The 24,609-nt window shown below is 39.6% G+C and overlaps 1 protein-coding gene and 1 pseudogene across 2 annotated transcripts in view; one reads left to right on the top strand and one right to left on the bottom strand.

Annotated features, from left to right (window-relative positions):
* Positions 1–17,755, bottom strand: part of TRIM33 (tripartite motif containing 33) — a 141,724-nt gene extending 123,969 nt beyond the window's left edge. For both annotated transcript variants that reach the window (XM_025288048.3, XM_025288049.3), the window contains exon 1: positions 16,973–17,755. In XM_025288048.3, coding sequence (XP_025143833.1) covers positions 16,973–17,498 — 526 coding nt within the window. In that variant the 5' untranslated portion in view covers positions 17,499–17,755. The remainder of the gene's footprint in view (positions 1–16,972) is intronic.
* Positions 17,756–19,719: 1,964 nt separating this feature from the next.
* On the top strand, positions 19,720–22,653 carry LOC112585585 (annotated as a pseudogene).
* Positions 22,654–24,609: the final 1,956 nt, after the last annotated feature.

Genomic DNA, 24,609 nt, shown 5'->3' with positions numbered 1-24,609 from the left:
CTTGATGCGGTTACCACAAAACTTGCATTTGTAAAAAACACAGCAGCTGCAAAGCACAACAAAGCAAGGTATGCCTATAAATGTAAAGATGTCCTAAGTTCATGAATCATGTTAAGATGGCCATACTCCTGAGAACTGACTTACAAATTCAACATAATTTCTATCAAATTCCCAGCTGGCTTTTTTGTAGACATCAACAGGCCAACACTAAAACTCATATAGAAAATCAAGGGACCTAAAATAGAATAACTAAAATAATCTCAAAAAATAACAAAGATGGAGACTTACTACCAACTTTAAATCTTACTACAAAACTATAATAAGCAAGACAATTTGGTACAGGCATAAGAATGCACATAAACAGTCATTGCCCAGTATTCATGGGGGAATGGTTCCAGGACCCCTGTAGACAGCAAAATCCTTACATAAAATGAAATAATATTTATATATAACTTACACACAACCTTCTTTAACTTTTTTTCTTCTATACACTTTAAAATCATCTTTAGATTATGTATAATACCTAACAAAATGTAAATGCTATGTAAATAGTTGCCAGGGTGGCTCTGCTCTTTGTAACTCTGAAAATTTTTTTCCGAGTATTTTCTGTCTGTAGTTGGTTGAATCAATAGATGTGAAACCCCAAGATGTGGTTACCGGCTAAAATGTCAAAGACGGATAATATCAAGTATTAGTAAGAATACAAAGCAATTAAAAATCTCAAACACTACTGGTAGAAGTATAACTTGATACAACCATTTAAGAAAACTATTTGGCATTATCTAGCAAAGCTGAACTCATGCGCAACTTATAACTCAGCAAGTCCACTCTAAAATAAGGATGTAAACAACAGAATGTGTGCATATTTTCCCCAACAGACATGTTAAATAAACATATTCATAATAGTAAAACACACTATAAACAACTCAAATGTCCACCAATACATGAATGGATAAATTTTAGTACATTCATACAATGAATGCTGTGGAGGCAATGAACAAACTACAATCAAAAGCAATGTGAATAATCTCATAATGCTGAACAAAAGCAGTCAGTCACAAACCAGTACATATTGTACGGTTCCATTTAAATAAAACTTGGGGGTTTCCCTGGTGACTCAGTGGTAAAGAATCTGTCTGCCAATGCAGGAAAGACAGGTTCGATCCCTGGTGCAGGAGGATCCCACAGGCTGAGGAGCAACTAGGCCTGTGCTCCACAACTACAGAGCCTGTACTCTGGAAACCAGGAGCTGCAACTGCTGAGCTCATGTGCCATAACTGCTGAAGCCCTGCAGTTATGCTCTGTGACAAGACAAGGCCCTGCACTACAAGTAGAAAACAGCCCCTCCAGCAATGAAGCCCCAGCACAGCCAAATAAATAAAGAAAGAAAAATTTAAAGCAGGCATATTAACCTATGTTGTCAGAAGTCAGGTTCACAGGTAGTATATAATAACTGGAAGGAGACTCAAAGAGTACAGGCCTATAGAGTAATAACGTACTTTCTCATTCTGGTTGCTGAATTTACAAGTGTGTTTACTTTATGCATACTGACTAAACTACATGCTTTAGATCTTTACACCTTTATATATATTTCAAAAGAACATTTACTTAAAAACTACAAATCATTAAAAATAAACCAATTATTTTAGTCCCCATCACAAAACTACTCTATAAGCAAAACTGATTACTACTTGACAACGCTCTCTACTAAAAGACAGTTTTCAAACAACTTTTCAACATGAAATTGCCTTTTTCCCAAGTTTCATCATGCCACATTAAATGACCCATTGGACTCAACAGTAGATCAAACAGACATCAAATGTGCCACTGTAATTAAAATTAATTTCATGCTGTTCAGAATTTGGCAGTAGACCTGTGAATTGCTCGAGTGTAATATACTGCTATTACACATCAGCTGAGAACCCATTCATCTAACTCCCTTTTTAACGTGTAAAATCTTGAGTGTTTTCAGAAGTAGGAAGAACAGGTAGGTAAATTTCAGATGTATATTACAACATGGCTTGGTACAGAATTAGTGAAGTTCTGAAGGCATCTATACCACCAGTTAGACTTCTGTGAACTTGCTAATCAACTGAACTTGCATTTCAATCAATTTACCAATGTGACTAGACAATTCATACTTTGAAATTTTTCTCGCATTTTCTTATCTAATAGTAAAAATAATACTAATCATTCTATTAATGCTTAATTCTTATTAAAATATTACAATATCACTTACTGAGACACTCTAAAAGAAAAAGTTTACATAAGTGGTTAAGCTTTTAAAACTATGATATCAAACTACTTATAAATTGTTAATATGTCCAACTCAAATAAAAGTGACTCATCAGATTCTGAATAAGGGCAAAGGGAGAAAACTGATAATCAGGTATTATCTGGCCAGGAAGGAGTATTTTTTAAGTCTAAATTTTACTGCTTTTAGGCAAGGCAAGCTTTGATACTCCTTAAGTCTTACACTCGTTACCTGCCTGGCCTCTTAAGGCACCTATTTGAAGCTGGTCTATTAACCTCCATATGGGAGAGCCACAGTTAGGTAAATTTTATCTTTCTACCTCAGTGGGTTTGTTTATTAAAAAAAAAAAAAATTGAGGATATTATTTGAGAGATTTCTTATAAGCAAATAACATGAAAAAAACTAACCTGAAGCTGATGTTATTTTACAGATAAGGTATATGAAGTTAAGTCAGATTCAAATAAACTTACCCATATCTAATTCTATCCTGCTGTTACTAATTCAAATATCCTACCTTCAAACCATATGACAAAATAGGGGCTAGAAAACAGAAAAAGAGAAAACTGGATCAATATTAAGACAGCCTGGATTACAGTCAAAAGCATGAAGAGCCAAAGTCAGTCAACTCATACACATGAGAAGGGAGATCATCACCCCCAACCAACAAAAGTGAAAGCTGTGAATTTTAGCCAAGATTAATGTCTACTTCTGAACCATATTTGAAAGTTTAAAAATTTTGGTTTCATTATTTTAAGAAATTCTGCCATGATGAAATATTTCATTCTAAAGTTTCTAATTCTCTGCCCATTGCTTTCCTGGGAACTGGGAATATCGTGTCCAGTACTTAAGTTTGGTATTATCCACGTATGTTGTACTCTTTTAGCAGAGCTATAGTAAAAATGCATAATAAATACTTTGCCATCTAATTCAAAACAAAATAACCCACATTCTCTTAAAAGTCCCTTAAAGTGTGTCCCTTAAAAGTGTGACATTTAAAATCCACTTTTTTCTTGTTTGAAAAGACAGGTATGCATGGATAACTGAAACTTTTGCAAATATCATGCTACACTTATACATGTGCCTATCAAGTTATAACTGCATCACTGCAATTTGTAGTACACTAAAAAGCAGCACAAAGTAATGAAAACCACAACCAACCTGTCACAACTACTCATTCTGCCACTGCAGCATGAAAGCAGTCATACACTTTAACAAATGGGCATAACTGTACTCCAGAAGTGTAACTCACAAAGACATAAAATTTTCACATCACAAAATATTCTTTTGATTTTTGTTCAATGATTTAAAAATGTAAAAAATCACAAGTCATTAAATACCAGCCAGCAGTCTAGATGTGGTCCATGGGTAGTATTTTGTCAATCCCTTATCTACAGTAAGATCAAACGATTAATAAGCACTGAACTTCCAATCAGAATTTTATTGCCCCACTCAAATACTGAGTGGCCCAAAAAGTTCATTTGGTTTTTTTCTGTAAGATGGTTCTGGGAGCATTCTTAGTTGTCTTTAATTTCATTCAAAATAATTTTGTCAGATTGTGTTGAGACAGCTGTCTTATTAGTGTGCATTAAAAAAAGCTTATTAAAATGGTGAATTTTTGTGTAGCCATTTTAATATTGAAAATGGAAGATAAAAGCAACATTTTCAGCATATAATGCTTTACTATTTCAAGAAAAGTAAGAACATAACTGAAGTATAAGAAAAGATTTGTGCAGTGTATGGAGAAGGTACTATGAGAATCAAATGTGTCAAAGTAGTTTATAAAGTTTTGTGCTGGAGATTTCTTGCTGGACCACACTCCATGGTCAGGTAGACCAGTTGAAGTTGACAGAGATTAAATCAAGACATTAACTGAGAACAATCAACATTATACCACACAGGCGCTAACCAACATACTCAAAATAGCCAAATCAAGCACTGAAAAATCATCTGCACCAGCTTGGTTATGTTAAATTGTTTTGATGCTAGGATTCCATGTAAGTTAAATGAAAAAAAAACCTTCTTGACCGTATTTCCACGTGCAATTGTCTGCTTAAAGGTAATAAAAATGTTCCATTTTTAAAACCAATTGTGACAGGTGATGACAAGTGGATACTGTACGACAATGTGCAACGGAAGAGACTGTGGGACAAATGAATCGAGCTACCACCAACCACAACAAAGCTGCTCTTCATCCAAAGAAGGTGATGATGTGTATATGGTGGGATTGGAAAACAGTTCTCTATGATGAACTCCTTCTGAAAAACCAAACAATTAATTCCAACTGGTACTGCTCCTATTTAGACCAACTGAAGGCAGCACGTAACAAAAAGCGTCCATCCAGAATTAGTTAACAGAAAACACATACTCTTTCATCAGAATAATGCAAGACCACATGCTTCTTTGATGACCAGGCAAAAACTGTTACAGCTTGACTGGGAAGTTCTGATTCATCTGCTGTATTTACCAGACACTGCACCATCAGATGTCCATTTATTTTGGTCTTTACAAAATTCTCTTAATGGAAAAAATTTCAATTCTCTGGAAGACTGTAAAAGGTACCTGGAACAGTTCTTTGCTCAGAAAGATAAAAGTTTTGGGAAGATGGAATTATGAAGTTGCCTGAAAAATAGAATGTAGTGGAACAAAACGGGGAATATGCTGTTCAATGAAGTTTTTGGTAAAAATGAAAAATGTGTCTTCAATTTTTACTTTAAAAAACTAAAGGAACTTTTTGGCCAACCCAGTAGAAGAGAACCAAGGATTATTCACTGTATGAGGAAGCCCCTCTGAGACAAAAAGAGATCAATATAAAAAGGAAAAAAGAAGATTAAAAATAAAGTCAAGGAAAGCTTTCAAAATGTCAACTGAGTAACCAGTGGTTAAGACTCAATGTTTTAAAAAAAAAAAAAAAAAGACTCAATGCTTACACTGTGCAGAGCCTGGGTTCAATTCCTGGTTGGAAAACTAAGATTTCACAACCTATGGAGAGTGGCCAAAAAAAAAAGGAGAAGGAAAGCGGTAGGTGACAGCATGAACCCAGTAATGCAAACATTCAAATAGTAACAGCTCCAAAAAAAGTGAGGGGAGGGGAGCTTTGAGGGGAAATGCATGGAGAGGGTCCTTACAAAAAAACTTTTTTCAAGTTTAAACCTATTTTCACTATAAATGAATAGTACAAAACAGAAAAAGCACAGTGAACTTTTAAAATCAACCAAAGGAAAAAAAGAGACACATCGCTGTATTTCAGAAAAAGATGAAGAAATACTGAAAAGTGCCAAGAGGAAATAAATAAAGAAATCTAATTGGGGTCATACAAAGGAGCAAAATCAAACTAGCATCAGCAACACTGTCTACTTGAATATACTGGAAGAGACAACTTAAAGTTCTGAGGAAAAAAAATTTAACCTAGAATTCTATATCAAAGCTATCACTGAAATAGAAGAATAAAGAGAACTTGAAAAATGAAAAGGCTCAGAAACTTTATTCTTATTCTTTCTTGGGATGTACAAACAAGGGAGTAAACAAAGAATAGGGAAGCCTCAGTAATTAGAACCAAGACTCTCTGGGTAAGGGAGGCCTGAAGCATCACATCCTCAGAAGAGCACCTGAGCAGGTAATCAAGACAGCGAAACTTCAAATGAGACCAACAGCACAGGGAAAAAACTGCCACTCTCTGACTTCAGAGTGAGGGAGTAAGTTTTCTTCTGAGAAGTTCCAAATACAAGTCAGCCTATAAAAACTCTAAATCAACATTTGCAGGTTCTAAGAAACACCAAACTAAAAATTCACTTCAGTGACTTTTCAATGGTGGCACCAGACAGAAGCAAAGGCTCTTTTTTACTGTTTGGAGACTTGCTCCCAAAAACCAGGTCTGGCAGGATTCGTAATTAAAGCCCTAGTATATATATGCTCAAAATCCAAAACTATGAAACACTGGAAGACACCCTCTACCATAATCTCGAACAAGCAGAAGCAAGTAATAGTAAAACAGGACTTCAGGAACTTCAGGTAATGGAATTATCAGATGGAATTATTTCAATATAAACATGAAATCAGTACACTTCAGATATTTAAAAAGTAAAATGAAAAACAAGAAAAACAAACACAGTTAAAATATAATTCAAGGGAAACATTTATAGTAAAAACAAAGTAAGTATATAAGAACAACTCATAAAGGATGTTTAAGACTTTTCTAGGGGAAAAAACTATATTAATATTCAAAAACAAAAGATTTAAGCAAATTGAAAAGCATACAATATTTCTGAACAGGCAGACACCATACTGTAAAGATAGCATTTTTTCCCAAATTAATCTATATATTCAAAGCAATTCCAACATAAATACAGACAAGTTTTTAAAATGAACTTTCACAAGACGATTCTAATGTAAGAGCTGAAAGTCTAGATCAGTCAAGATAATCTTTAAGATAAACAAGGTATATATGGAGGGGGATGAAATTAATGTATAGCAAGGTTTACTGTAGCTTTATGAAAAGCACTAAAGGTAGAAAAAAGGGGGGAAACTGATTTTTCAAAAACCTCTCATCTATCAAAAGACAGCTTTCTAAGTGTTAGTCGATCAGTCGACTTCGACTCTATGTGACCCCCTGGACTGTAGCTCGCCAGGCTTCTCTGTCCATGGAAATCTCCAGGCAAGAATACTGGAGTGGGTTGCCATTTCCTTCTCCACAGCTTTATAAAAAGAAAAAGTCTGGTATAGTAGTTTATTGTTGTGTAACAAATTATCCCAAAACTTAATGGAGTAAAACAATTTCATTATCTTTCAGTTTCTTTGAGTCAGGAATCTGGGAGTGATGTGGCAAGTGGTTCTCTCTATGCTCTAATGAGACTGCAGTCAGATGTCAGCCGGGACTGCAGGTGTCTAAAGCTTGATCACGTTGGAAGATCCACCTCCAAAGTGGCTCATTTACATGGCTGGCAAGTTGGTCCTGGATGCTAGCAGACCCCAGTTCTTTTCAGAACTGTTAGAGTGACAGCTTCCTTTCACTGAGAACAAGGAATCCAAAGGATAAGGAAAAAGCTGTATACCTTTAATGAAGCCTCAGAAGTCACTGTTAATTCTGCTATATTCTGTTGGCAACCCAAACAAGCACTGTGAGCAAAGACTAAAGAAGGGTATAGATACTAAAGAGAACACTGGGGCCATCTTAGAGGTTGGCTATCACACCAAGCCATAAACCTTCAATTTACATAACCAACAGAGTATCAGTATACAGAACTTACCAAGAATTCTTATGAATCAAAAATTTTTCTAAAATGTTAGCAAACTAAAGAGAAGTAGAAGACATATGGACATGTTATTCACAGAAGCAATAACAAACTGCACGTAACAAGCATTCAAAAAGTATTTTTCCCTAGTACCACATAATTCATGCTATTTACACATCATTAAGATATAGATTTTAAATATTTTTCTAAAAATGGTGCGTTTATGTTCATTCATCCTTGTTTTTTCACACTCCCCCTTGGGACTGATGTCCATTCTAGAAGCAGGGTAGGGAAGAAGGTGATATAATCTGTGACCACAGAGGAGACAAAATTAATGTATTCAACACCATGAGCCCAACCTCAGAACTTGTCCTCTGAAAAATAAAATGATAGAACTCAGTCGACCAGTCATAAATAGGAAAAAACAAAATAGATCCACAGCAAGCTATTTACAAAAGCTATTTACTTAATAACTTATTAAGTACTCTTTTCCTCTTTATATTCTTTTGGGGAGAAGCTCTTTATGAACTGTGATGGGTACCCCAAAATGAAGGCCTATAAACATATGAACTGCTGTCTTCCACTATTCCATGGCCTGACACTCTTTCTAACGACTCTACATTATCACTTTGTTATAGCCCCTTTAAAGAAGCAAGTCTCAAACTTTTTGTTCTCAGAATCCCTCTTACACTCAAATCATTGAGAAACTAAAAATGTTTAGATGGGTTTTATCCATCAATATGTACTGTATTATTTAGAAAGAAAAACTGGGGATTTTTAAATATCTTATTTAATATCATTTTTTAATTTTTATTTATTTTTTAATTTTTTTAAATTGGTGGCTAATTACAATATTGTGGTGGTTTTTGCCATACATTGACATGAATCAGCCACAGTCGCACGTTCCCCCCCCCACCAACCTCCCTCCCACCTTCCTTCCCATCCCATCCCTCTGGGTTTTCCCAGTACACTGGGTTTGAGTGCCCTCTTTCATACATCAAACTTGGACTGGTCCTCTATTTCACATATGGTAATATACATGTTTCAATGCTATTCTCTCAATTCATCCCACCCTCGTCTTCTCCCACAGAGTCCAAAGTCTGTTCTTTATATCTGTGTCTCTTTTGCTGTCTTGCATATAAGGCAGTCGTTACCATCTTTCTAAATTCCATATATATGCATTAATCTACTGTATTGTTGTTTTTCTTTCTGACTTACTTCACTTTGTATAATAGGCTCCAGTTTCATCTACCTCATTAGAATGGACTCAAATTTGTTCTTTTTAATAGCTGAGTAATACTGCATTGTGTTTATGTACTACAACTTTCTTATCCATTCATCTGCCAATGGACATCTAGCTTGCTTCCATGTCCTGGCTATTGTCAACAGTGCTGCAATGAACATTGAGGTACATGTGTCTCTTTCAATTCTGGTTTTCTCAGTGTGGTATGACCAGCAGTGGCATACACTGGGTCGTATGGCAGTTCTATTTCCAGTTAAAATTTTCATTTATTTTTAACACCAAAAACATTTTGTATCAGGGTATAGCTGACTAACAATAAATAATTGTTAATAATAATGTTTCATTAAAATATTTTATTAATTCATTTAAAAATAAACATACAGAGTGCTGAAGTAAAATATTTATCAGAAATAATTTCCAAAACAAAACAAAAAGTTTTAGTAAAGAGTGACACTGATTCATATTTTTTAAAATCTCTTGAATATCCAGTTTAATAGATGTCTGAATACAGTTTTTTCATTTAACCTGTTGTGAGAGGTTGTTTTGTTTGAAGAATATAAGGAAAACTTGGTCTCATACAACCATTTTAAGAAAACGGAAGACTATTTTAATAGTCTTTTCAGACAATCTGTGGATACTCTTCTTTAATATATTCGAAAATTGCAGAGTTTTTATTTATTTCTTAAACATCAGTTGCAATGTGAAATTTACCACAGTGATGAACTTTTACTGCTCCCTTACGTTAAAATCTATTGGTCTATTTTGCACTTTGAAACTTTTTTCTATGTATGATTTTGTAATATCATGCATTGGTCATTTGGAAAATACTGGCTTACTATGTAGATCTTCCAAATGTTGACATTTCATTGTACAGTATCAAAACAAAAAGTTAGTATCACTACCAGCCTTATCAGAAAAGCCTTTAAATACTGATAATATACAAGTTTCCCAAAATCCTAATTTTCATTTAAAAGCTCAATTTTTATCACTGGCAACATAAAACAACAGTTGTTTTCCTGAAAGTGCCAGAGCTCAGTTCATTCATTTTTAAGAAAATGGCTGCCAAATATCCACACCATAGTTTGTTAATCATTCTTTCAAATAAAAATTATTTTCCAAGGAAAAAAGCAGCTAATCCAGCTTGGAATTCAAACAACTGCATGAGTATTTGTCTTACCGCACTTCAGTCTGCAGAAGCACTCCGCATTATCACATTTTATCACACACAATACTAAGGATCAAGATTTTTAAAGTAATTTTTACTGCTTCAAGGACATAAAACTAACGTGATTTTTTTTTTGTTGGTGGCGGTAGTTTTACTCTAAGTATGTGATGGTAGAGATAGAATAACTTTTAAGAGTGGTCTGGAGGTACTATCTTAATTCCTGCTAAGGTGCCAAGCAATTTTATCCATCACTGATTTCCTATTATTAATACAAACATCAGAACAGTGAATAAGGCAAATAATGAATCAGTGTTATAAGGAAAACAGTTTCAACTTTGCCAACAGCTAAAAGTGTGTCAGAGACAATCCTCTCCCCACTGTCACTGCCCCCCCAACTCAGTTTCATAGACCAACTCTGAGAAACTTTTTAAGTTACTGTTCTCATTTAGTGTCTGTTATGAGGAGTATATATAAGGAAATGAAAAGCAATTAGACTTTCATAACTAAAACTTTTGGTGTAGAGATATTAGACATTGTAAAGACTCTGGATTTAGAATATCAATTTACACCCAAGTTTTAGGCAGCTGGAGAAATCTGGAATGCAAATAACTGTCAGGCGTGGTCTATTTCATCAAATGTCAGAAAAACACCAACCATGTGCCTTCCTGCCTCTTTCTTCTGCTTATCGTGAGACTGAAGTAATCACAAAAGCAATGGCGGACAACTGGAAGTCAACAGAAATAAGAGCAATACAATTTATTGGGGGCTTACCAGGTGCTGGGCACTATATGAAGCAATTTACAGTGTATTAATCCATTTAAGCCTCACAATAATACTATAAAACAGGCATTATTATTCTTCTCAATTTACAGATGCTAAGTAACAAACCCACAGTCATTCAAGTAGTAAATAATAGAGCTCAAAAATAAATGCAGGCATTCTGACTGCATTCTGATTCCTGAATTGTGTACATTTAACCAACCACAATGCTAGAAGTTGTTAAAGTGCTTTTGTTTGATACATCTTTAATGACTGATTGCTGATGACTATATTATCATTCAAAAACTCAAGTGGGGCCTAAAAAAAATTCCCAGATAAGCCACACCCAGAACTAGCCAACTGCCATTTATTACACATACTGCTGGGGAAAGAACTTCCAAGAGCTCTAATGGAAGGCTCCCCCAGTGGGTCACCACGTGCTGTGCTAAGTCACTCCAGTGGTGTCCAACTCTGCGACCCTATGGACTATAGCCCGCCAGGCTCCTGTGTCCATGGGATTCTCCAGGCAAGAACAAATACTGGAGTGGATTGCCATTTCCTCCTCCAGGGGATGTTACTGACCCAGGGATCAAATCCATGTCTCTTATGTCTCCTGTATTGGCAGGAGGGTTCTTTACCACTAGAACCCCCTGGGAAGCCCATGCTCAGTGATAAAACCATTTTCAGGAAGAGCTCTTCACACTATATCCAGAGGTATTCTCTCTCACTTACAACATGGATGTTGCCATCTCAGACTTTTCACAAAAAGTTGAAGATTCATAAACAGAATCATTTTCCCATGTTGATTCTTCCATTATTCCCCACAAAAGGTAAGTATATTAAACTTATGTAGATGTGAAAAGTTAGCATTAAAAACAATAATAGAATCAGAATTTTACTGGATAAGAACTCAACTTCATATTGCAGACCTGGAGAGGCTGTCTAGCTGACCCACCCAAAGCTACACAGTAAACTAATAGCAGCACCTAATCCAAGTTACTGCCAAATCAGATCTTCATCCACATCACCATGCTGTCTACGCCCTACTACAAAAGTCTCAACTCCTTCAAGAGTTCATTTGAGAGGCTATTCAGATGCATCAATACATATTTGTACTTTTATTGATACATTATTAGATTTGCACATAGTTCAGTTCAGTCACTCGGTCGTGTCTGACTCTCTGCGACCCCATGAATTGCAGCACACCAGGCCTCCCTGTCCATCACCAACTCCCGGAGTTCACTCAAACTCATGTCCATTGAGTCGGTGATGCCATCCAGCCATCTCATCCTCTGTCATCCCCTTCTCCTCCTGCCCCCAATTCCTCCCAGCATCAGTCTTTTCCAATGAGTCAACTCTTCGCATGAGGTGGCCAAAGTATTGGAGTTTCAGCTTTAGCATCTTTCCTTCCAAAGAACACTCAGGACTGATCTCCTTCAGAATGGACTGGTTGGATCTCCTTGCAGTCCAAGGGGCTCTCAAGAGTCTTCTCCAACACCACAGCATCAATTCTTCAGCGCTCAGCTTTCTTCACAGTCCAACTCTCACATCCACACATGACCACTGGAAAAACCATAGCCTTGACTAGATGAACTTTTGTTGGCAAAGTAATGTCTCTGCTTTTCAATATGCTATCTACGTTGGTCATAACTTTCCTTCCAAGGAGTAAGCGTCTTTTAATTTCATGGCTGCAATCACCATCGGCAGTGATTTTGGAGCCCAAAAAAATCTGACACTGTTTCCACTGTTTCCCCATCTACTTCCCATGAAGTGATGGGACCAGATGCCATGATCTCAGTTCTCTGAATGTTGAGCTTTAAGTCAACTTTTTCACTCTCCTCTTTCACTTTCATCAAGAGGCTTTTTAGTTCCTCCTCACTTTCTGCCATAAGGGTGATGTCATCTGCATATCTGAGGTTATTGATATTTCTCCCACTACTGACATACCCACTATTGATACCTATTCTGACTCAACCTGAAAGAAACCTAAAAAAAATAAACACAAAAGCACTTTAAAAAGCTCACTATTGAGATTCAACAAATATTAACTTATCTATTTTGATTTTCCAAATACTCCAAAAGCACATAAATCAGTTTTTCTCCTCAAAATATTTAGATCCATGCCTCTCATAGTGTGAAAGATTCCAGAATCAGAATTAATAAGATACTTATTAAAAATTCAAATTCCAAGTGTCATCCCCAATTAAACTGAAACAATCTCTTAAACTCCCAAAATGGTATTTTAAAAAGCTCTCCATATGATTCTTATTCATCCAAAATCTACTTATTGAACGTTCACTCTACAACATTCCAGTGGGAAACAAGGAACAAACAAGTAAACAAAAACAAGAAAACATTTTGGATTTTATCTGTGCCATGAAGAAATAAAGGTAATATGTCAAAGAGCGACCTGGAAGACTACAATTTTCCCTTAGTAATCTCAAGGGATTGGTTCCAAAACCCCCATCAGATATGGGATAGCCAACTAACAGTATTTTAAAGAGCAACCAGACACAGAGTTTTCAGGGCAGTGAAAATACTTTGTATGATATTATAACAAATCCATGTTATTACACTCCATTTGCTCAAACCCTCAGAATGCACAACAAGAGTGAAACCCTACCACAAACTGTGGACTCTGAGTGATTACAATGTAGGGCAATCAACTCTCAAAAATGTACCACTCTAGTGGGGGATGTTGATAATGGGAGATACTATTTAGGTCTGGGAGGGTAGAGTTATATGGGAAATTTCCTTATCTTTCTGTATCTCACTTAATATCGCTGTAAACCTAAAATTGCTCTTTAAAAATAAAGCCTTAAAAAAAATAAAAGTCAGGAGGTCTTTTTGCACAGGCAAAATTTGAAGTGAGTAGCCCTTCACTTAAGAACAGTGGACTTACTGAAAATGATTTCTGGTTAGATGGTCTTGAGAGGGGCCCATTACTAACAAGAGTGCAGATAATGTTGATGCTGCTAGTCCAGAAACCACACTTGGAGAATGATGGATCTAAAAAGGAACAGCTAAAGAGTTTGAATAACTTTGCTGTGTTAGAAAAGGAGGAAAACAAGGCCATTAGAAGGGAAGGTAATGTCATTGCTTCGGAACCACTTAAGACAGTAAATCAAACTACCAACCATGCCTATCCAGACCAGAGATAGAATCACAGGCTGTTCAATAATACAACTGCAAAGCATTTCACAGTTTAAGAAAGTATTTTCACTTTCATTACTTAATTTGATTTAATGAGATATAAGTGAAGAACTATAAGCTACATTTTAGAGATAAAGAAACTGAAGGACAGAAACATGATGAACCTGAGGGAACCAGAAAACAAAGGGCAGAACTATGTTCCCCAACTTCAATTCAGTGTTCCTTCCAGACAGCAAGTTTGATTTTTTTAAAAAGACAAAGCAAAAGATACACACAGTGGAGAAGGAAATGGCAACCCACTCCAGTGTTCTTGCTTGGGGGAGCCTGGTGGGCTGCCGTCTATGGGGTTGCACAGAGTCGGACACGACTGAAGCGACTTAGCAGCAGCAGTGACTATATAACATCCAGCTGAAGACTAGCAGGGGGGTACTCTTCCTGCCCCCTTCTGATGCCTATGTCAGAAGCTTTCTCTATCTCCTCTATACTTTAATAAAACTTTATTACACACACACACACACAAAAAGATACACACAGGAGGTAATACTAAGTTATTTTCTAGACTCTGCTGCCTAAAAACATGGTGGCTTCCAGACTTAATTTGTTCTAGATACTGGTTAGAAAGCAACACTACCTAAAGACTGACAGTATTTAGTCTCGTCTACTTATTTCTCCTAGTTCAAAAACAAAGGATGACGAAGTGAAGAGGACATTTACACACAATGAGTCTCTGTCCTGCATAAATAAAACAGAACTAATTTCATAACCTCAGTCCCTCAGCCACATCAATCACACACAATTTTCATCTTGTATCCCCTCTAAATCTCTCACCTAATCCAGGTTCCCACAAGAACACTGAATCTCACAAGTCTTAACTATACTCATGAGGCCCTCAGCAGTTAGTTACACACCCATTATCCACCCTCCCTATACCCATTATCATTTAGTATCTTCTCCATCAATTAAACCCTCACTTTTAAGATTCTTACCTGCAGGTCTCAATAATACTTCAAATCCAAAACTGCGATCATTACATCCTCCCTCCAAAACACACAACACACACACACATACACACACCTGTTTCTGTGCCTGAATTATCTGATTTTGCATTACTAGCACTGCCACCCACCAAACAAGAAACCTGGAACTTGGCCTAGACACCTGTGTCTCCCTCACATCAATCTCAATTGGCCCCTCATCTCCATTCTCAGTGCTACTTACAATTAGTTACCATCAATGATAAACTAGCTGCCATTTCACTAATAACTACCATGTACTAGTCACTTTGCTACATGTACTAGCACCATGTACTAGTCACTTTGTTAAGTCACTTCATTCTATCCATAACTTTATCAGGTAGATCATTTTTGTCCTTGTAAAATTAATCTGTCCAACTCACAAGCAAGAAGTGACCAAGTAGGCATCCAAGAAAAACGTTTTCTCCAGAAGTCCATACCTTTCCCCCATAACAAAACACTTCCTTCTTCTTCAATACCTGACAACAGTCCTTTACCGGCTAGTTTCTCTCCTAGATTACTGTCAGAATTTTCCTAACTAGTCCTGCCTCAGGTTTTTTCTTCCCTTACCTTTCAATGTGCCCCCAAGCAATCTTTCTAGATCACAAATCCTTTTATCCTAATACAAACATCTGTGAGGAGACTTCCCTGGTGGTCCAGTGGCTAAGACAAGGCACTCCCAATGCAGGAGGTCCAGGTTCGATCCCTGGTCAGGGAACTAGATCCCACATGCCACAACTAAAAGACCCCGCATGCTGCAAGGAAGACCCCTGCAGGATAAATAAGTATTAAAAAATAAAAGTCTGTGAGGGACTCCCTTTAGTCTATCTAGAATGTACCAGGATACAGTCTACAGGATGAATCCAAAACCCTTTAGTACAGGTCGACAATCCCCAAACTTCAAAAGCTTTGAAATTTTAAAGTTTTTTCCATGAGTCTGCAACAAAACCCACCCTGAACTGTAGGGGGTTATTTCTCTATCCCATTAGTGATATTCATATGCCTCACTACAGAAACATTAATACTTAATAATGAATTGTTAACCCAGACCCCGCTGGAGTATTGAAGACCTCAGCAGGAAAAAAAATTTTTTCAAAGTATTCTGACCTCTAAAATACACCTGGTCCCAAGAGCTTCAGGTAAGGGATTGTGACCTCTTACCTACTCAGCCCATCAAACCAACTTAATCTCCAGTGATGACCTGATCCGTCCCAGGAATGTATAAGGTGCCCTGTGTTCTGAAAAGTCTACAACTCAGTGACCTACTCACCCTTCAAGAAACCTACTCAAGGACTGCTCTTCAGTGAAGTTTTCCTGACCTTCTCTTGACTATGCCACAACCACTGTATCCACCTCCACTGCTGTATCTCATACGTCTGTTTCCCCTATGGTGGGCAGTGAACCGACTCCTCACTGAGTATTTTATCCAATCGTAGCACGGTATCCGAAACACTAAGGGTCCATTAATGTCCAAGAATTAAAATTCATCCCAACTCTCCCTAACACCCAATTCCCTTCAAAGGTCAGTTCTCCTTTACTCCTAAACCTAAGGTCTTTTCCCTAGCCATACAGGCCCCTCACAGCGTTCCTTCTTCTCAATGTCATCCTAAAGTTACTTTCTACCAGACGCCTTTTCTTAGCCCCAAATTCTCCAATGCCCTTTAACCTTCCCAGTCCTTCTTTTCCCCCAGCTTAGAACAGGTCTCCCCTCAAGGCAATTCATCCCCACTGCCCTTATCTCTTACCTACTCCCTCCTCAACACCTCTCGGGGCTGGCCCTCCCTTGAAAACGCTTCTCACAGGCGGATTCCCAGACACCCTCTTCGTTCACAATCCGTTCCATCAGCTCCCGAACCTGCGCTCGGCCTGAGTCCACGCCTTCCTGGCCCGTATCTGCACACCACGAACCTCCCCTGCAGCCGGCGTCCCCTCCCCCAGCCTCTCGCAGTCGGCACCCCTCCCTTTACCCTCCCCGTCTCTCTGGAGGTTCAGCTTCTCTGAAAACTGTCCCAGGAGCCGTGTCTTTCACCTCTGAGACTCCTCAGGATCACGCCGGTCCGAGCAGCCCCGCGCCCAAATACTCTCAGAGGACCCCAGATCCCCCTCAGCACAACAAACCCCCTTCGGCCCAGACCTCGGGCCGGGCCTCCCGCTCACCTTGCTGGATGTCGCCGTTGCTGCCCCCCGGGATGGGCACGTTGAGTTGGCGCTCGGGCTCAGGCAGGCAGCGCAGGCAGAAGGAGTGAAGACAGGGCAACAGCTTGGGCTCCGCCTCACGCCGGCTCTGCAGGCTCTGCTGACACACGGCGCAGGTGTCCAGGAGCGAGGCTGGCGGTCCAGGAGGCGGCCCCGCCGAGGGACCCGGAGCAGGAGCCGAGGCCGGAGCTGGGGCTGGCGTCGATACCGCCCCCCCGGGAACTCCAGGGCCCATTGAGGCTGCAGGGGCTGAGGCAGCCGGGGCCGAGCCCGAGGAGGCCGCGGCCACCCCCCCGTCGTCGGGCCCGGCCGCGCCGCTCTCCGCGCCGGCCCTGCCGCCTTCCTCCTCCTCCTCCTCCACCAGCACCGCCGCGAGAGGCGGCTCCGCCTCCTGCGCCGCGAGCCCGGCGGCTCCGGCAGTCACCGGCGCGGTACTGCTGCCCCCGCCGCCGCTCTCAGCCTCGCCGCCGCCTTTGTTTTCCGCCATGTTTTCCTCTTTGAACCCGCCGGACCGCCCCGCGCCGCCCGCCGCCGCCGCCGCCGCCGCCGCCCCCAGCCCCAGCCGCAGCCGCAGCGAGAGCGGCCGCCGAGAACGAGCAGGCTAGAGAACGAACGAGAGCGCGCGCGCACGCGGCACCCCCAGCCTCGCGTCGCGCGGTTGCTGGAGGGCGGGCACGGCGCGCGCACGTACGCACGGACGTCCTCCAGAGGGAGGCGGGAACTCCGGGCGCGGGCGCGCAGCCGTCCAGCTTACCCCTCCCGACCTCTGGGGCTCGCACGTAAGATTCCGCCCCGCTGCAGTTCCGTTCACAGTGAGCTTTTAAAGCGAGAGACTGTTGACGTTGAACTACCTTTAGTCGCGGGTGGTTAAGAGCTCGGACGCGGCCACTATATGGGGAAGAGTGGGAAAGGGTGGAAGGCCGGGACTGTTTCCCGCGGAGCGAGCGACTCTCGGGTGGCGCGGTTCCCAGGGTGGGCGCATCTCCGCGGAAACCTCCCTCCGCGCGGGGTTAGACTCCCGGGCCTCCTGGGTCTCTGTGCTTTAATTGGCCGCGTTCCTTTGGATGATTGTATCTCTCGGGAGCAGTAAAGGGAGGATATTTGTTTTTAACTGGCGGCGTACCAGAAATAGGCTGAAAAAACTCAGTGAAGAAAAAAAAAACTCTTTAACCGCTATTTTTAGCTTCTTAAGGTGATTGTTTCTCTGCCGTTGCTACGCATCAGAAAACCAATCAACTGAGAGGCTTTTTCAGAGCGGAGATGTGCCAGGACCACACCCCAGACCTGCATCAGGAAGTGGGGGAGAGCTGATGAATGTTGAAAGCACTTCGACTGACTGATGGGCGTCAGTTTGAGAAGTCACGCTCTAACCAATATTATGTCTTCAGAGTCCCACTTAGTGTCCGGGCGTGAGTTGAGTCGCAAATGCCCTAACAAGTGTAGGTAATAGCAGCTTTCAGGAAGGGTTGTCTTTATTTGGGAAACAAGTACTATGGCTGTTTTAATGTTCAGATCATGAAGTACTTTCCTTTTCAGACAGTGTTCCCAAGAAATGTTATTCTTGAGCTGGTATAAGTTCTTACAATAAGCCACCTCGAGACATTTTTCATTTATTTGTTCAAAACAGTGACCTCTTACTGTGTGACAGGTAATGTTTTAGAGATGCTAGGATTGCAGCAGGAAACAAAGGAGACCCTTTCAAGGAGTTTGCAGTCTGGGGGAAGAGTGACGTAAATATATGCAGGGAATGATAAAAGCTATGAAGGGGAAAAAAGAATTCAGATTAGAAATGATTGGGGAAGTCCTCTGTTGATCAAGCTTTGGTTCTCTTGCAGAAGAGTGTTCTAATCAGGAAAAGCAGTAAGTACAAAGGGCCTGAGGTAGACAGATTCTTAGCTTGTTACAGTCTGTGTGACTGGAGTGACTTGACAGAGGCAAAGAGAAGTTGAAGAGGAGATTAAAAAATTAAAGGAGCCGGTCACATACAGAGATGATGGCCTTCAACATGCTAAACTTTTGTGTCTTGGAAAAGAACTTTGAAAAACTGCTTTCTCACCTCAAACAATTTAAGATGATCCTTAAAAATTTTCATCAAGAGTGTAAATAGTTGCAGAGACTGCCATTTCTGACATTTTGCATTACTAACATTTTTCAGTTGTCACATTAATTTTAAATCTACCCAGTGGAAAGGTAAACAGGTGGTTTAACAAGCATCGTCCATTTAAAAAGTACATAATCAAAAGTGTTCCACTTCATTAAATAATAATAAACATGAAAAGTAAAATGTTAATTGGGAATGTCTCTTAATGAGATGACTGGTAGTGGGTTTTTTTTTAGTTTGTATAGACATAGATGTATATAACATTACTAGGAAGAGATACAGTCCTGTATCACATTTTATTGACTTAAGTCACTACATTAAAAGTGTGTATATGTGTATGTATACATATATACATATATAAATGAGAGTCAGATCATAAAGAGGGCTGAGTGCTGAAGAATTGATGCTTTCAAACTGTGGTACTGGAGAAGACTCTTGAGAGTCCCTTGAACTGCAAGGAGATCAAACCAGTCAATCCTAAAGGAAATCAGTCCTGAATATTCACTGCAAGGACTGACGCTGAAGCTCCAAGATTGAGGGCAGGAGGAAAAATGGGTGACAGAAGATAAGATGGTTGGGTGACATCACCGACTCAATGGACAGTTTGAGCAAATTCCGAGAGATAGTGGAGGACAAGGAAGCCTGGCGTGCTGCAGTTTATAGGGTAGCAAAGAGTTGGGACACAATTTAGTGACTGAACAATGAACAACAGTACCTGGCACATGGTAAACATGAAATGAATGTAAAAGTAGACCCAAAGGTTCATGAAGGGAACACAACTGGAGGTAGAAACAAAGGTACCTGAGAGAAAAATCTCAAAAGAAACCATACTGTGGACTGAACTGAGCAGTGGATATAAGGATCCCACCATTTCCCTGACTTTGGCTATCTTTTACTCCAACTGCCTTGCAAGAACATTGTAAGAAAAACACAGTTCTGAAATGAAGAGAGATTCAATCAGTGCCTAGTAGCTCTGGCTGTGGAGAAAACTGCGATGTTGCTGGTAACCAGAAGAAGAAAGAAGTTTCCAGCTATCCAGAAAAGAGAAAGAGCACTGGGAGTGAGCCATGGTGAGGGCATAATTCATGAGCTGGGTACAAGAGGTTGGCAGCAGTGAGGCAGAGTAGCCCAAGAGTACCATGAAGGTTTGCAATGGCCAGTTCTACCACTCTTGGACAGAGCAGCCTTGGTTGTCAGCAGGATTGGAAGCAATTCACAAAGACCAGCAGAGGAATGCTGAACTGCAGTTAAGATTTGGGGCATTTCTGTTAATGCACCATGCTTACCATCATGAGTGGGTGAGACTAGAGGATATAAAGGTGACATTTTGTGAGTTAAAGTTCACTTCTCTGAACACAGGGGCATAAGCATATGTACCTTGGTTTAGCATGTCTTTGGACTTATCAGAAAGTTCAGTTTCGTAACAAGGACCTTCCTAATGCATGTGTCAAAAGACCAAAATTTAAATGGGTGATGTTGAGAAGGGCAATTTTTGTCCAGAAATATGCCCACTGCTCCACTGTGGAAAATCAAAGGAAGTACAGGAATGGTCTGGATGGAAGACAGGTCAGGCCCCTGGATTCTCTTACACTGATGCCAACAAGAACAAAGGCATCACCTGGGAGAAGGGTATTTGGAGGATCCCAAGAAGTACATCCCTGGAACAAACATAATCTTGGCTAGTTAAGAAATCAGAAAGGGCAGACTTGATAGCCTATCTCAGAGCTTTTAATGAGTAGTAGTTGCCCCACTGCCTTATTTCTTCAAAACCCAAATCTCAACTCTTAACGTGTAACATTTAAATTGATCGCATATACCAGAATTCAGATTGTGAATGTCTGATAGAATATTTCTCTTGGACAGTCCTGATTTAAATAAGATTGGCTGTGGTTAAATATATTCAGCTGAATTTTGATAGTAATTCCAATTCAACAAGTACTATCACTTCTAAAGGTTTGACTGGTAATGTCCAACTTTTCAAAGAAATGCTGAATGCCATTTTAAAACCTATAGGAGACTGGTTTTAATTTAGATTTATAGAACTGATTATATGAACATAAAATCAATATTTAAATACTGGGAAATCCCTTTAGTGTCCCACAGAATTGAGCAAGATTCACCTGCATTTCAATTTTTGTTCATTAGACTGTAAAGGGTTGGAGATAAGGTAGCAATGTCCTCTTTATCATTTTGGTCTTAACTCTGCCAATCCAAAATTCCCTATATTTAAAATTTTGCCTTTTGGGAATTCCCTGGTGGTCCAGTGACTAGGATTCTGCAGTCTCACTGATGAGAGCCTGGATTCAATCCCTGCTCAGGGAACTGTTAATAAGATCCCACAAGCCATGCAGTACAGTCAAAAAGAAAATAAAATGTTGCCTTTTACTTAATGAAAGGCATTTTAGTGTGGTTTATGTAAGATATCAAAGAATATTTAACACTTCACATTTTATTGATGACCTATAATAGCAGATGCTTTTAAAAGTTGATGTGACAGGATATGAGCAAGTTAAACTTTGCTTGTAAATCCTTTCAGTATTAGACTGAATTATAATTCAGGGTTGTCTTTAAACGACTATTCAAAAACACATGAAACTGTAAAACTCCTGTACATTGTGATTTGTAATAATATTTTTGCAAACTCATTAGAAGGATTAAAGTACAGGAGGTATGCCATCAGCGCAAATTTGTAACTTATGTCATCATAAGGCTTAAGATAATTAAAAACAAAATCTTAGAAAAAATAAAATTCCTTTCTCAGCATTTCATGATGTTGGGCAAAGTGCACTTTGATTTCCTGGTGCTCTGTTTTCTGAGTTTGAAATCCGCTAGTACCAAGAAAAGTCTTCCCAGGCGGTGCTAGTGGTAAAGTACTTGCCTGCCAATGCAGGAGACATAAGAGACGTAAATTTAATCCCTGGGTTTGGAAGATCCCCTGGAGAATGGGAGCATAGCATCCCATTCCAGTATTCTTACCTGGAGAATTCCAAGGACAGAGGTTGGCTGTAGTCCATATGGTCGCAAAAACTCTGATACGACAAGTGACTTAGCCCTCATGCGCAGAGTACCAAGAAAAGAGGGACAAATGACAGAAGTCTAATTTCTAGCTCTTCGGCTTTTCTATATTTCTAAAGCCTTCCAAGGCACATGCTTAATCCCAATAATAAAAACAACATCTAAACAGCAATTTACAATTTGTAAAGTGATTTCACACATATTATTTCTTGCAACCAGTAAGATACATTCCAATTTAGATAATAAACAGACTTCATAATGTGAGTGTACTGTGGTGTATTAGCTCTCTGTTGTCACACAATAAGGTTATTTTCCTTTTTTGCTATTATAAATAATATTGTGATAAGCATTGCAATGAATAATACTTTGCATGTCTATAGTTATTTTTTCTGAATATTCCTAAAGATAGAATTGCTGATTCAACAAGTATAGCCATTGTAAAAAAATTAATATGTAAATAAAAGTTATTAGGTTATTAAATAACTAGATTGTGCTTGATATTTTTGCCACTACAAATAAAGATAAATTAATGTGCAATCTGTTTTTCAGATTTGTTTCTAAAGTTCTGTTTCCTCACATCCCACTTACTCCTCAACCTCCTCTGGCATGGCTTCCATTTCCAACAGCTCTTGCTAAGGTCATTAAGGACCTCCATGTTTTTTTAAATCCAGTAGATGTATTTTTTCCTAACCTTATTTGTCTTCTCAGTGGGATTTCATATCTTCGACCATTCTCTCTTCTAGAATCACTTTCTCCCGTGGTTTTCATGACACCACATTCTTCTACTGCTGTTTTTCTTTTACAAACTGTGTTGGGGTCCCTAAGTACAGACTAGAAGAACTCAAAGGTCTCAAAAAAGCTGGTATACTCATGGTTATGGTATATTACAGTGAAATGAACAAATTAAAATCAGCAAAGGTAAAAGGTGCATGGAGAAAAGTCCACAAGAAAACAAGCACAAATTCCAGGTGTCTCCTCCCAATGAAGTTGCATGCACTAATTCTCCCAGCAATGATTTGTGACATTTTGTGAAGTGTTACCAAACAGGCAAGTTCACCCAAGCCTTGGTATACAGGGTTTTTACTGTGGGGGAGAGTTTGTCCCATAAGGTATGGGATCACCCACATAACTGACCTCAGCTGTTTGAATTCCAACCGGCAGAGGTCAAACTGATACATCATAGCCCAAGGCCTCAAGCATGCTAAAACAGGCATTCAGCATAAATCACACTGATTCAGCCAAAGTAATAGAGTATGGCCCAAGGCCTCACATATACCTAGGACTCTTGTTAGGCAGAGTAGTCCAAGGGCTGAGAGGTTATCTCCCAGGAATCAATCAAGGACTAGTTCTGAAAACAAGCCCTTCTTTTGACTGTGCAGGGTTTGAGTAATACAGGTCTACTAAGTTAGCCCTTTGCTGCACTCAGACTTACTCAATGTTGGGCTTTATGAAATATGCTCTAGACCCCCTTCTCAATAAGTTTTTGTTCCCCTGGGCAAACTCATCATGCTGCACCTTCATGTGCCATCCATACAATGATAACTCCCAAGTATATGACTTTCAGTTCAGTTCAGTTCAGTTGCTCAGTCATGTCCGAATCTTTGCAACCCCATAAATCACAGCACACGAGGCCTCCCTGTCCATCACCAACTCCCCGAGTTCACTCAAATTCATGTTCATCAAGTCAGTGATGCCATCCAGCCATCTCATCCTCTGTCGTCCCCTTCTTCTCCTGCCCCCAATCCCTCCCAGCATCAGGGTCTTTTCCAATGAGTCAACTCTTCGCATGAGGTGGCCAAAGTATTGGAGTTTCAGCTTCAGCATCAGTCCTACCAATGAACACCCAGGACTGATCTCCTTTAGAATGGACTAGTTGGATCTCCTTGCAGTCCAAGGGACTCTCAAGAGTCTTCTCCAACACCACAGCTCAAAAGCATCAATTCTTTGGTGCTCAGCTTTCTTCACAGTCCAACTCTCACATCCATACATGACCACGGGAAAAACCATAGCCTTGACTAGATGGACCTTTGTTGGCAAACTAATGTCTCTGCTTTTGAATATGCTATCTAGGTTGGTCATAACTTTCCTTCCAAGGAGTAAGCATCTTGTAATTTCATGGCTGCAATCACCATCTGCAGTGATTTTGGAGCCCCCAAAAATAAAGTCTGACACTGTTTCCCCATCTATTTCCCATGAAGTGACGGGACCAGATGCCATGATCTTAGTTTTCTGAATGTGGAGCTTTAAGCCAACTTTTTCACTCTCCTCTTTCACTTTCAACAAGAGGCTTTTTAGTTCCTCTTCACTTTCTTCCATAAGGGTGGTGTTATCTGCATATCTGAGATTACTGATATTTCTCCCTGCAATCTTGATCCCAGCCTGTGCTTCTTCCAGCCCAGTGTTTCTCATGATGTACTCTGCATAGAAGTTAAATAAGCAGGGTGACAATATACAGCCTTGACGCACTCCTTTTCCTATTTGG

This window comes from Bubalus bubalis, chromosome 6 (assembly GCF_019923935.1).
Source record: "Bubalus bubalis isolate 160015118507 breed Murrah chromosome 6, NDDB_SH_1, whole genome shotgun sequence".
NCBI classification, from domain to species: Eukaryota; Metazoa; Chordata; class Mammalia; order Artiodactyla; family Bovidae; genus Bubalus; species Bubalus bubalis.
Note: the sequence above shows the minus strand (reverse complement) of the source record. Positions and strands in the feature narration are given on the sequence as shown.